The 12424-nt window shown below is 45.9% G+C and overlaps 3 protein-coding genes across 3 annotated transcripts in view; 2 read left to right on the top strand and 1 right to left on the bottom strand.

Moving 5' to 3' along the window:
• Positions 1 to 974: 974 nt before the first annotated feature.
• ssuh2.1 (ssu-2 homolog, tandem duplicate 1) lies at positions 975 to 4846 on the bottom strand. The gene is made up of 12 exons (XM_068742906.1): positions 4822 to 4846; positions 3901 to 3996; positions 3740 to 3824; positions 3519 to 3648; positions 3364 to 3424; positions 3006 to 3130; positions 2808 to 2870; positions 2551 to 2630; positions 1889 to 1981; positions 1713 to 1818; positions 1219 to 1326; positions 975 to 1109 (listed from the first exon to the last, which is right to left on the bottom strand). The coding sequence occupies exons 1-12, from the start codon at positions 4844 to 4846 to the stop codon at positions 975 to 977; spliced, it is 1107 nt and encodes a 368-aa protein (XP_068599007.1).
• Positions 4847 to 5720: 874 nt separating this feature from the next.
• Positions 5721 to 7232, top strand: dynlrb1 (dynein, light chain, roadblock-type 1). Its single transcript, XM_068742470.1, has 4 exons — positions 5721 to 5818; positions 6098 to 6173; positions 6419 to 6586; positions 6772 to 7232. The coding sequence occupies exons 1-4, from the start codon at positions 5816 to 5818 to the stop codon at positions 6813 to 6815; spliced, it is 291 nt and encodes a 96-aa protein (XP_068598571.1). The 5' UTR covers positions 5721 to 5815; the 3' UTR covers positions 6816 to 7232.
• Positions 7233 to 8272: 1040 nt separating this feature from the next.
• Positions 8273 to 12424, top strand: part of map1lc3a (microtubule-associated protein 1 light chain 3 alpha) — a 4204-nt gene continuing 52 nt past the window's right edge. Inside the window, exons 1-4 of the mRNA XM_068742044.1 lie at positions 8273 to 8414; positions 9687 to 9742; positions 10096 to 10202; positions 10333 to 12424. The exon at positions 10333 to 12424 is cut by the window's right edge and continues 52 nt beyond it. Coding sequence (XP_068598145.1) covers positions 8375 to 8414; positions 9687 to 9742; positions 10096 to 10202; positions 10333 to 10495 — 366 coding nt within the window. The 5' untranslated portion in view covers positions 8273 to 8374 and the 3' untranslated portion in view covers positions 10496 to 12424. The remainder of the gene's footprint in view (positions 8415 to 9686; positions 9743 to 10095; positions 10203 to 10332) is intronic.

Below are 12424 nucleotides of genomic sequence, written 5' to 3'. Positions count from 1 at the left end.
AGATAATCGATCAATCGCCTGAACCTTGACCTCGGAACATGTGGGACTGATTGAAAAGAATATAATGTAATATATGTAATATAAATGTGAGTAGACAACATTAAAATACTCCTTGACAGCAACTACAGGTTCTGGTATGAAAATATCAAAATATTTGGGTTCAATATTTGACTTATATTATTACATGTTATAACACCCTCATTCATTATCTATAACCCTCTTTCATTATTTTTGATGAAAGGATGGAGGTAGAGCTTAATGATAACACAGAGGTACATGATAGTACTCAATGGTACTTGTTAGTACTCAAAGCAACTTGATAGTACTCAAAAGGTACTTGTTAGTATTCAGTGATACTTGTTAGTACTCAGTGGCACGTGCGAGTACTCAGTAGTACTTGTTAGTGCACTCTGCACTGCACTGATGAGAATATGGACGTGATCGATCCTATAAATTGATCCAGTGATCGTGGTCGCCCCCTGGAGGCTGCTTGGAGTTCAGGTTCATTTTTTAAAACGTTCTTTTGTTTGTTTTCTCTTTGATGTAGCAAGATGACACGTCAGGTGGGCGGGACCTCAATGTGTGGCCCAATCACTGAAGCGGAAACCGTCACCAGCTACATGTTGTTCACCTCTACATGTGGTAAACATGCAGAACACGGAGTCAGCGGAGCAATATATCAATATATCAATACAGTATATGATAATCAATCAATAGAATTATTCACTTTGAAATCAACGTTGCATTTCAAACCTCCGATATTTCATTTTGACAAAAGAAACAGTCGTCCTTTAACGCAGATGATCTGTGATTATTGATCAAATTCGTCACAATAACCTTGAATAACCTTGATAAATCAACATACAGTCTCCTCTACCTGCATCGCTGCAGGTGATGTTTACCTGCCAGCAGCCGCCTCAATGGCTCAAATCTAGCTAGAGTCAAAGACGCCGGCGCATCCTGTCTGTTGCTGTTTACAGGATGGAGCAGGCTGACGGATATTTGGAGGTAAACACTTTGTTTTCCATCCCATAAACATAGAAGCCGAAGTCTTTTCCGCTGTAGGTGTAGTAGGCCTGGGTCAGCGGAACCAGCTCGATGGTCTGACGCTGCGGAGGAGAGACGTCGTATCAGAGCGAAGCAAAGGCGGGACAAGGGGGCGGAGCCAGCCGCCCAATCGCTGAACGCCTGTTTCTACAGGTCCAGCTCCCGATTTACCTGCTGCAGGATGCGGCTGGTGGAACTGAAGCGCTCCAGGTGTTCGTGAATCATTTTTGTGGAGACGTCACAGATCTCCTGATCGGGGAATCCCTGGATGGGATACACCTGGGGGGGGGGGGGGGGGGGGGGCGGGGGCAGCGGGGGGGACGGAAGCATGCCAACAGGTTTCTCAGTCGCATCGAGTTTATCCAACGTCTGGGTCTTTACTAGATGAGCAAGGATTTAAGAGTGCAGGAGCTAACTCACAGCGCTAACCAGAGCTAACGAGCGCTAACCAGTGCTAACCAGAGCTAACCAGCGCTAGCCAGTCAGCCAAAAGGACAGGTGTGCTTTTATTCTGCTTTAACATCCTGATGCTGAGATTTTTTTTCTCATTTTTCAGTCTTCAATATTTTTTCCAACATGATAAATATCATTAATAATAATAATCCCGCAGCATCAGCGGGATCCGACCCAACAAGGAGTTAAAAGATGAAGGTGTTGGTTTTTACCAGCACGCTCTCGTCGACGAAGAACGGATCTCCCGTCACCTTTTCAAACTTCTTGTCGGGGAAGTCGGGTTGCCGGTCCGGGATGAAGTCGGAGACGTTGTTCTTCCTGGAGCAGAAAGGCAGACATGAGTGCAGAGTCTGGAGCGATGAGGATCCGGGAAGGATCTGGGTCGTACCAGGTCACCGTCAGCTGGATGAAATGCAGAAGGTTCTGGCTGCCGTGGCAAACGGAGCAGGTCTTCAAGCCCTGGCCGCTGCAGGAAATACACCTGGAGGACAGAGGACAGAGGACGAGGACGCCGGTCAGAGACTGGACGAGGTCCAACGACAAGAAGAAACAGACTCACGAACAAAACTTCATAGAGAAACCACAAAACAGCTGATGGAGCGAAACGGAGAGAGGTGGGAGGAGCCAGGGGGGCGAGGGCGGGGTTATTTATGATAATTTACCTTGAATAAAAACAGAAAATAAAGCAGATGATTACAGCACACCTGTCCCGTTGGAGGCGGACACGGGTGTAAACGGCTAAAAGGTGCGACCTCGCTTCCATCGCCGTCGTGTTCTCCCCTCCCTCTCATCTCACCACCTCCTCCTCCTCCTCCTCCTCCTCCTCCTCCTCCTCTGCCTCCTCCTCTGCCTCCTCCTGTGGAGGCAGCGTCTCCTCTCACCTCTTCCGGCCTCTCCCGTGACAGGAAGAGCAACGGGTTTTCCCGGACCGCTTGTGATTCCCAGTCTGCCTCCGGAACCCTTTGCCGTGGCAGGTTAAACAACGCTTCTGTGGGACGGAGAGGGAAGGTCAGACAGACGGGACAGGAAGCAGACAGACGGGTCGCCCACCTCTTCCGGCCGCGGCCGTGACAGGAGGTGCAGCGTTTGTTCCCCGAACGGCCGTGGCCGTGGCAAAACGGACAACGCTTCTGCAGACGAGACAAGGGATCGAGTTACGCGCCAGCCGTCAAAGAGGGGGAGCCGTCTTTTAGCGTTGCCACGACAACATCAGACTCCGTTAGCTGAGGCGCCGGCCGGTCGGGAAAGGTTAACTGTGTCACTGAGTGGAGGTGGAGGTGACAAAGAAACAAACACAGTAAACACACCTGGCCTCTGCCATGGCAACCAGAACAGCGAACTCTCCCACAGCCGCTGCACATGTGACACACCTGAGACACAAACTTGAAATAACACACAACTCCCAAAGTCCACAAACGTTGCGATAGCTTAAACATAGGTGATCAGACCACGCCCCATTCTAAGCCAATAACAGCCCGGCATGTGTAACCAATGACCGGCCGCACCTTGACGATGGAGGAGTGCGGCACGCGGACCTTCTCCACCCTGTCGCTGAATCTCTGGGGCAGCGACACGGGAACGTCCCACGGAGGCGGGCTCACGCCGAACTGAGGACCGTCCACCACCTGTCCTGTTTGAGGAAAAACGAACACTGAAGGACCGACCCGCCTCCCACCGGTCCAGGTCCAGACAAGTCGGGTCTTCTCAGAGACGGACCGGGTCTCATCAGAGACGGACTAGATCTAAGTTAGTCTCCTTCCATTTGCAGGCCGTTTCCTTCGCTTCGACACAAACATTGGTTCTGATCCATGAAAGCATGAAGGAGGAGGTTTTCTAATCGTCTAGAAGGGATTAAAGTTTTACCGTTGTAGGGCTCAAACTGCCAGCCGCTGGTTCTGGTCTCAGAGAAGGTCTCCAGTCGGTACTGCAGAGGGAGGACAATCAAACGGCACCGTCTGGATGAGAACATTTTGGATCCATAATTCAGACATTGCTCACAGGTGATGAGGAGATCCTACCCGGTACACGGTGATGGGTCGGAGCTCCTTGAAGGTGAGGTTCCTGGCAGGTTTGGAGCTGTACCTCCATTTTGACTCCACAAACTTCAGCAGGGCTTCCCGGGCCACGTCCTCAGAAACTGTAGGAACCCTGGGGGGGGGACACGGATGGGGGCACGTGTCTAAGAGGCATGATGACAGAACCATCAGTGATGTATTTCAGGAACCAGGTGGGGCGCTACCTGACGTTGGGGACCAAAGTGTTCCTGTTGAGCTCAGGCTGGGGGTTGTAGGCGGGGGGAGGCGGGTACAGGGGGGCATCACCCTCTGGGCACGCCAACGCAAACAGACGGGTGAGGGTGAGGAAATGTTGTGAACAATGTCCGAGAACACAGAGACGCACCTCCTCCTTTGTGACCCTGGTATCCATGTACGTCATCCAGCCAGCCAGGAGGGGGCGCCGTAGGTCCCTCCTCCGGAATGTTCGGATCAAATTCACCTGAGATAAGGTAAAAAAAAAAAAAAAAATTTTTTTTTAACCCTATAAAACTTTACTGGGATATTTTTATTCTGAAAAAAAGGTACTAAATTTACATTTGTCTCACAAAAATTCAGACTCGAGTTTATTCAAGCCGGAGGTACCCCCCCCCCCCCCCCCATGACAGCGTGACCTCACCATCTCTGATTCCTGAGGTACACCCTGGGAACTCGGCAGTATTTGAATAGTAACGCAGCCCCCCCCCCCCCCGGTAGAATCACCCAAAAATAATCCAACAACACAAGATTATAGAAATGAACACAATAGTCTTGATCCAGACGCTTCCGAGGCTCCGTTCATTTAGCGTGTTTTGGCCGACGCCCCCCCCCCCTCACCCCTCACCCCCCACTGCTTGTATTACAGTTTAAATCGAGCGTCCATCTGATAAAAATAAAGTGAGTGTTCAAATGAACTTTAAACAATAGCTCCGCCTCACGGATACCAAGAGGTGGAGGAAAGAAAGGGAAAGGCTCCTAAATAATCCTGCAGAACTCTTCTCTTCCTCTGAGCTACAAATATCAACCCGCAGGCCGATCGATCCATCGATTTAATGATGACGTCACCTGCACAGGTGTTCCTCATTTCAGCCTGAGAACGAGAACGATTAAAAAGATAAAAAGAACGACATTTATTAGCAGCTAAATCCAAAGGAACAGAACTGACCCGTGTTTACAACTCATTCAAGTCCGTTTGACAACTTCCGTTACGGAACACAACAAGCAGACGGAAATCAAAAGTTCGGTATCAAAACATGTTTCACAGCGTTTGGGTCGGAACCAGGCTCACCGAGGTCTTCGTCCTTCTCGTCCATAACTCCGCTGCTTTGAATTTTTTTTTTCAGTCAATGAGCTTATGAAAGTGGGAGGGGAAAGAACAGCAACAAATCTCTAAGTCAGTGGCAAGATAGTCACGCACTACTTCCGTTTAAGATTTCCAGAATAAGAGTTGAAGCGGCAGAGAGCTCCACCGGACAAACTACGTTCTATTTTGAAGACAACCTTTTTAACCCTTCCTGTGTCGTCTTGTCTGATTCCTGTGGCTTGACCCCGTCTCCGGCCACGCCCGAAGTGTTTACGTTCACGTAATTCGCTCGATCTGAAATTCTTCAAAGAAGCAAGCTTTCAAACATTTCGAACATATTTAGCGGATTGTTTTGTGTTGCGTGGAGTGACGTAATGAACATGGGCGGACTAAGATAACTTAATTATGACTGAATAGTCAATACTATTCCGTTTTTAGAACTGACCATAAACACAAATCAAAGTGACAGTGCGAGACTGATTAATTTTTCAAGACAGTGATCTTTTTGAAACTGGTGTGGTGACCATCTTGTGCTGTTCTAAGAATAAAATAATCATCACATGAGTCCAATGACTTCTGATAACAACAATATCATGGAAGGAACCGGGCAAAGCCGGTTCTGTTTTAACCGCAGCACGTCAAACTAACTGCGTGATCCTGGAGAACGAGTGTGCACGAGGAAAACCACTCAGTCTTCATAAACACGGAAACAAACGTTAAGAACTTGTAATGTATAGAACCAAATAATGATTAATAATAATAATAATTTGCACATATTTTAAAGTCTTTATTATTTGTATCTCATACTTTATACGCACGAGTTCGTTTGTTTTGTAAATCGCCCCCCGAATAAAACCGGAAATGGTCCTACCTGACCCGGAAGAGTACGGAATTTGTTTTCTCCTAGCAACTACGCTTTCCTGTTAGCTTGTTGTGCGCGGAGGCGTATTCCTCGAAAAGGTTTCACCACATAATTAAAATGGTACGACGTGTTGAAGGCCCAATGTGCATTTATCTAATATATCAACGTTGCAACTGTTGTTAATATATTAGTTCAAAATAGGTTTCAATTACGTTACATTGCTAACATGCTAGCGAGCTTTTGCTAATCGGGCGTTGTCTGTTTAGATTTCTCTCGTCACAGTATTTTATTTTGTGCTGAAGGCAGCTGATGTTCTTTGCTGAAGATGGATCACGTGAGATCACTCTGGTTTGAAGACTCTTATTTATTTATGTATTATTTATTTGGCTTTCCTTTTAGGCTGAAGTAGAGGAAACGTTGAAGAGGATCCAGAGCCAGAAGGGAGTGCAGGGGGTCATCATTGTCAATTCAGAGGGTAAGACATCTATCAAATCCTAAACATGCGCCTAACTAATTTCTTTTTTTTCCCCCCGTATTGAGAAAATCCGACACCGACTTCCCAAACATGCTTCAGCAACACAGTAGTGGTACCTCTGAATGTCTCTACATCCTGGACAGTGATTGTCGTATCGTGGCACCACTAAAGCGGTTAAACATTCTGTTCCCTCAGCGTTTTGCACCCTCTGATCACAATTTATGTTTTTCCCTGTCCTCCATCAGGAATCCCCATCAAGACCACGCTGGACAATGCCAGCACAGTACAGTATGCTGGACTCATCCACCAACTGGTGATGAAGGCCAGGAGTACCGTACGAGACATCGACCCCCAGAACGACCTCACTTTCCTGCGTGTGCGCTCCAAGAAGAATGAGATCATGATCGCACCAGGTGAGGAAAATAAAGCATTTTCAGTTGTAAGGATTTATGAAATAAGTGTGGTAAATCTGTAGCATTAAAAACAAGTTTACCCTTCATTAACATTGTGAGACAGTGATCAAGACCAAATAATCTGTTTACTGAGTGTCAATCTAATTTTACGTAGGGTTTAACCAGTTTTCCCCATTTCTACACAGATAAGGACTATTTATTGATCATCATTCAGAACCCCTCAGACTGAAGGAGGACCTGCTGCCAGCCTCGCCCCCCCTCATTCATCCATTTCCTTTGTTTTGCTTCAAAAACTGTTTTATCCATTCCTTATAGCAGGAAGTAAAAGCAGGATTCCAATGTTTATTGATTAACTGTCAATAGCTGTGTGGGAAAATTATTTATCCATGTTTTAGAATTCGACTGGGTCCGCTCTCTGTTGTCTTTATTTCAGAGGTATTTTAAAACAGTCTGAAGTTCACTTCTGCTAAAATACCTCTGGCAGACGTAGGAAAACTGGATCAGCGCCTACATGATCAAGTACACTATCCAAAAGAGGGATAGCATTGTGTTTGAACTTGTTTTTCTTGGGATTATTTATTTTATTGGCAAATTAAAAAGTATTTAACTCAAGAGCAGAAAAATAAAGTGTAAGTACACATGTTAAGTTTTCAATGGTTATTTGTAATGAATAATTAAAAAAAAAGCACAATTTATTATTTATTTCTCTGTGAGCAACGCTGTACCTCTGAGCGGAAGTCTGTCCAGGTCAACGCGTCTAAAATTAAGTACTATACTGTATATAAAGACACAGAGTGGACCAAATCTAAAGTCCTCTGCAGTGACTGGTCAAGGGAAACATTTAATTAAATCACACATTTGAAACACCCAAAGGTTTGCAGTGCTGTACAATCTATAAAGCCCTAAAATAATGCAATACAGCTATAAAATAAAACAAAATGTTAAAGCACACAGTACGTAAAAACAACACAGTATAACGAGAGAACAAAAAGTGTCCAGTAAGCACAAAATTCAATAACAGTCCACATAGCAGCGATAATCGACTCAACACGAGTCTTCAGTAACATCGCAAGAGTCTGGGCAGATCGAATATTCGAAAGTAAGCTGTAGGTGCAGCCACCAAAGTTCGGTCGCCTTTCGTTGTGAGCTTAGATTTGGGGCCATCTAAAAGCAACCCATTGGATGACCCCAGTGCTGCAGCCGGCATGCTGACATGGATGAACGGAAGTAAGTACTTTAGGATCAGACCGACATCTTAAAATCAATCCTGAAGCAGAGAGGAAGCCAAAGCAGAGAGACCAGAACCAGAGTCAGCAGCTGTCTTTTGACATTTTAAATCTTATATAAGTCTTATATTGTGTGGTATGAGGAATTGCTTTACTCAATGGAAGCGCATGTTTGTTGTGTCACTATCGTTATAAACGTTGCATCATATTACCTTAGCAGCACGAAACAACAGCACCAAACTGTTCTATATGACATACGTACGCCTCTATAGTCATTTATGAATGTAGTAGATAATAACACGACTATATTGTGATTATTAACGTTGAGAAAAGCTATTAAAGCGTAATTAGAGGCCCTGAAAATGTGGAACGGCCCCTTTAAATCCAGACGATGACGTCATCCAGTCCCTACTTGCTTTGTTTGTCCGGAGCAGTTTTGACTTCATATTGAGTCCGAAGAGACGCCGAGCGACACCGTCCGGTTCCTCTGTAACCGAACTGCGCTATACACATTTGATCGAAGTATTCGTGAGTTGTAACTGTGTAATAACAAAAAACAGAGATGCCGTCTGACAGACCCTTCAAACAAAGGAGGACATTTGGTAAGAACCCACCGAGCTGAGCAGCTAGGAGCTAGGAGCTAGCTGGCCTGCTAGCCACCTAGCTTACCCAGTCTGTTGTGTTGACTAATGCTAGTTCATGTTATGGACTTATTTTTGCGTTGTTATTGTAGCCTTATCGATGGTTCCGCAGCTTTTTAAAGGCGATTTACGACTCGTGTCGTCGGCACCGTGCACCAGGAGCGTCTCGGCCTCAGGTGTAGAAAAATAAACACATTTAAATGGCTGTAAATGTTTAATTTACAGCCATTCGGTTTGGTTGCCTCTCGGGTTGCTAACGTTAAAAGGCTAACTGGGTCACGGTGACGTTAACTTTAGCCTGGCTAACCTTTCATCCGGCAAGGGCAGCTGCTGGACATTTGGATAAGCTAGCTCGTTTATGCTAGCTGTAAACAGTTCAGGAAAACAACATGCGTTGACACATTATTACAGCGCACTATTTGATCTGATTTATGTTGTAATCTGACACCAAACCACGCCCCTGTGACGAACAGGGCGTGGCTATTACATAACAGGAAAACAGGTGCCACAGGCTTGATCGTGCAACATAATGATATTTACACAATTATTACGTCTTTCATCTATTTTACTAATATTATTGGAAGTCATTTTATTAATTTTGTTGTATGTTAGAGGTTTTGGCTCAAACACGGCAGCTGTTTGCAATAACCTAATCAACCAGAACTGTTTGATGAGCTCAGAGCAACACATTTATAGCGTGTGGTTTTCTTTTCATCCCATTCTGAACAAATGACTTTTAACACGTACTGCAGTCTAAAACTTTATTGGAACCCCCTGGAATACACTGAGCTGATGTCCCCAGTTCAAAGGTGAGTGCTCTGAGAGGTGGTAATAAAGCAGGGGTCCCCAAACGTGTTCCTTCTCTGATGGAGGGTCAGTTTGTACAGGAAAAGTGTGACGATGGCAGGGGTGCCTAAACATTTATTGTTTTCCAGACAGCCACTAAGTAACCCGTTCTTCACAGAAAAATAATAATAATAACACTATTAATAAAATAAAGAATAACCAAATAACCCTTTCTGGGTTCGTCACAGAAAAAACGTCCAGGGAACATTACCTTTCTGGTCGTATGTGATCATCATTAAAATTATCCCAAATGAAAGGAAGGATGCTTTTCTTCAGAATATTAATATATTCTTCACTATCAATATTATTTTTAGTTGTGTTGGTGAGAGTGTTCCAGGTTCATACGAGTCTAGGTTAAAGTTTTAATTGTGTGTTTGTCGTCCACAGCTGACCGGTGCAAGGAGGTCCAGCAGATCCGAGATCAGCACCCCAACAAGATCCCCGTAAGCTGCTGTTCAAATCTGCCACACGCCATCGCTCTTTAATGCGCCGCCGAGCCTCCTGGTTGTGAATTGACGTGCGCGCTCGTTTTGGGACTGAGGCAGAGTTATTAAAAGTAGAGGGTTCTGTGAACGAGAGGTCAAAGGATCATTCGTAGTAGAGCCCGACGCTCGATCCGTGTCGACTCCGTTTGTTCACGTGGAGGTCAGATAATAAGAGAAGAACAAGAAAAGCAAGGTTTGGGTTCTATTTGACCGCTCGGATTCAACAACAGGGGGGGCCAATCACAACCTGGAGGGGGTGGGGCTTGATGGAGGACGTCAGCGTTAAGTGTCTTGTTGTTGTGTGTCTGCAGGTCATCATTGAGAGATATAAGGGAGAGAAGCAGCTGCCCGTTTTGGACAAGACCAAGTTCCTGGTGCCCGACCACGTCAACATGAGCGAACTGGTCAAGATCATCAGGTCAGCCAATCAATGACCACGTTAGAGCTGGACGGGGGTCACTGGGGTCATGACCTGACCTGAGAACAGAGACGGCTACCGCAGGCTGTTGTGATTCATTGCGTTTATACCCCCCCCCCCACCCTCCCAGGCGCCGCCTGCAGCTCAACCCCACCCAGGCCTTCTTCCTGCTGGTCAACCAGCACAGCATGGTCTCCGTGTCGACGCCCATCTCCGAGATCTACGAGCAGGAGCGGGACGAGGACGGCTTCCTCTACATGGTCTACGCCTCGCAGGAGACCTTCGGCTGCTAGGGAGGGGGTAGAGAGGCGGGGCACTGATCTAGACCCGGGTAGCAGAACCCCTTCAGTCAAAGTACACAACGTGCCCCCCCCCCCTCCCCTTCATATCAGTCAGTAACACTTAAAGCCAGAGGACATTAGAGTCCACCTGAGACCCGAGTGTTTCTACTTTAATCTGCTCTTACTTTGAAACGACGCCGACCTTCGGCTTTATCGGTTTGCATCTGCAAGAAATTTGATTTAGATGCTCAAAACTGTCAAAACTTAACTTGATGCTCATCCAGTGATGTCATAGCAGTTAGCTTCGTAGCTACAGCGGAACCTCGGTTCTCCGACAGAATTCGTTCCGTAATACTGTTCGAAAACCAGAACTATATTTGCCATGAGAAATAATGTAAACTAGATGAATCCGTTCCTCCGCACCGGATGAATGCCGACAGTTCTATTAATACGCAACTGTGTATTTAAAGTGTGAATAGTACGAAATATAAAAGTTAATTTAACACAATTTACATCCCGTTTAGGCTGGGGGGGTCGGCAGGTCGACTCAAACTGAACCTACTCGGGTAGGCTCCGCCTTCGGTCGCGTGTTCCAACTCCGAAAATGTGTTTGAATTCCGAGGTGTTTTAAACTCCCTTATTTTGGTCGCGAACCGAGTCGTTGGAGAACCGAGGTTCTACTGTAATTCACCGTGTCGCTATTGCGTCGTCTTTGCAGAAGATTTGCAAGCCAGGAGGTGGAATGAACTTTTTAATTCACATTTTAGATTATCATCTTGTTTTTCTTTAGGTATGAGTTGTAGTTTTCTGTGTTTTATCGCTCGTTCACACATTTGCTTTTAGCCTAAAGCTCAAACGCCGATCAATGGCTGCTGACAATCCGGTTAACATGTGACATGTGCAATATCTATACACGGCTAACTGCTAACTGCTTAGTCACAGAAGGGAAGTTAGCATTAGCGACACTAGCTGCGACACCCTGTCAGCACCCTAAGCACAACTCACCTCTCTTCCTGCTCGTTGCTTGTCCCGCTTCGTTGTCTGGTATTCGACCAACGGTGGGGGGGGGGGACACACCTTTTAATCCGGTTTGAGATTTGGACTGTCGGGATTAGCAGGAAGGAGAGCTGGGCGATGGAGTCAGGTGACCACTTCATCCAGGTGACTTCAAATATTTCTGCCCGGCACCTGCATAAGGTGCAAAAACTGGGTTCCTCTCTTTCCGGCGGAGCCACGCTGGAACGTAAAGGAACCGTTCCCGACCCAGAGCCACAGCTCTAAATCTGTCCTGAAGGGCGTGGTCAGGTGAGCCTCCCGCTCTAGCTCGGCGCTCAGGTCGGGATGCTGGCCAGAGGGTTTGCAGTTTAGTTTTTTTCCTTCATTCATCCTTCTTCCCATATTTCATGGAGCAGAGCTGACAGCCAGGAAGTAGTCAGATCCCAGCTGGTGACTCATCCACTGTGCCCCCCCCCCCCCCCCCCCCCCAGCCTCGTGTTAGCTTGTGAGAACACCACCTGTCCGGTAGCATAGAGTTAAGCATCGTTAATTGTTTTTAACGTCAGAAATGAATGGGCTTCTTTTGCACATAAATTAATAAATATATTAAAAAAGAGTTGGCGTAGTTTTTTTAGGGATTACTCTATTTACATGACTCTATTCCTTTTTGTATGTTTCCGTCGAGCTGAAATAAAACTAGACAAAAAGGTTTTGTTGCACCACAAACCTTGCATGTTTCTTTTTTATGAATGTATGTTGATTTTACACAACAGCTATTCTGGTCACGTTTAAATGAAAGTTGTTGTTTTTAGTTGTTTCCCAAACCAAAAACTGAAAATGTGTATGTTTGAAACAAAAAAAAAGAAACGTGTGTAGAAGCGATCACAAAATCGAGCTGTATTACGAAGCGTGTTTTCTGTAGGCGTCGTCAAGGCTTTGCTACAA

This window comes from Brachionichthys hirsutus, chromosome 8 (assembly GCF_040956055.1).
Source record: "Brachionichthys hirsutus isolate HB-005 chromosome 8, CSIRO-AGI_Bhir_v1, whole genome shotgun sequence".
NCBI classification, from domain to species: domain Eukaryota; kingdom Metazoa; phylum Chordata; class Actinopteri; order Lophiiformes; family Brachionichthyidae; genus Brachionichthys; species Brachionichthys hirsutus.
The sequence above is the reverse complement of the archived record's forward strand: the minus strand, read 5'-3'. Positions and strand labels throughout refer to the sequence as shown.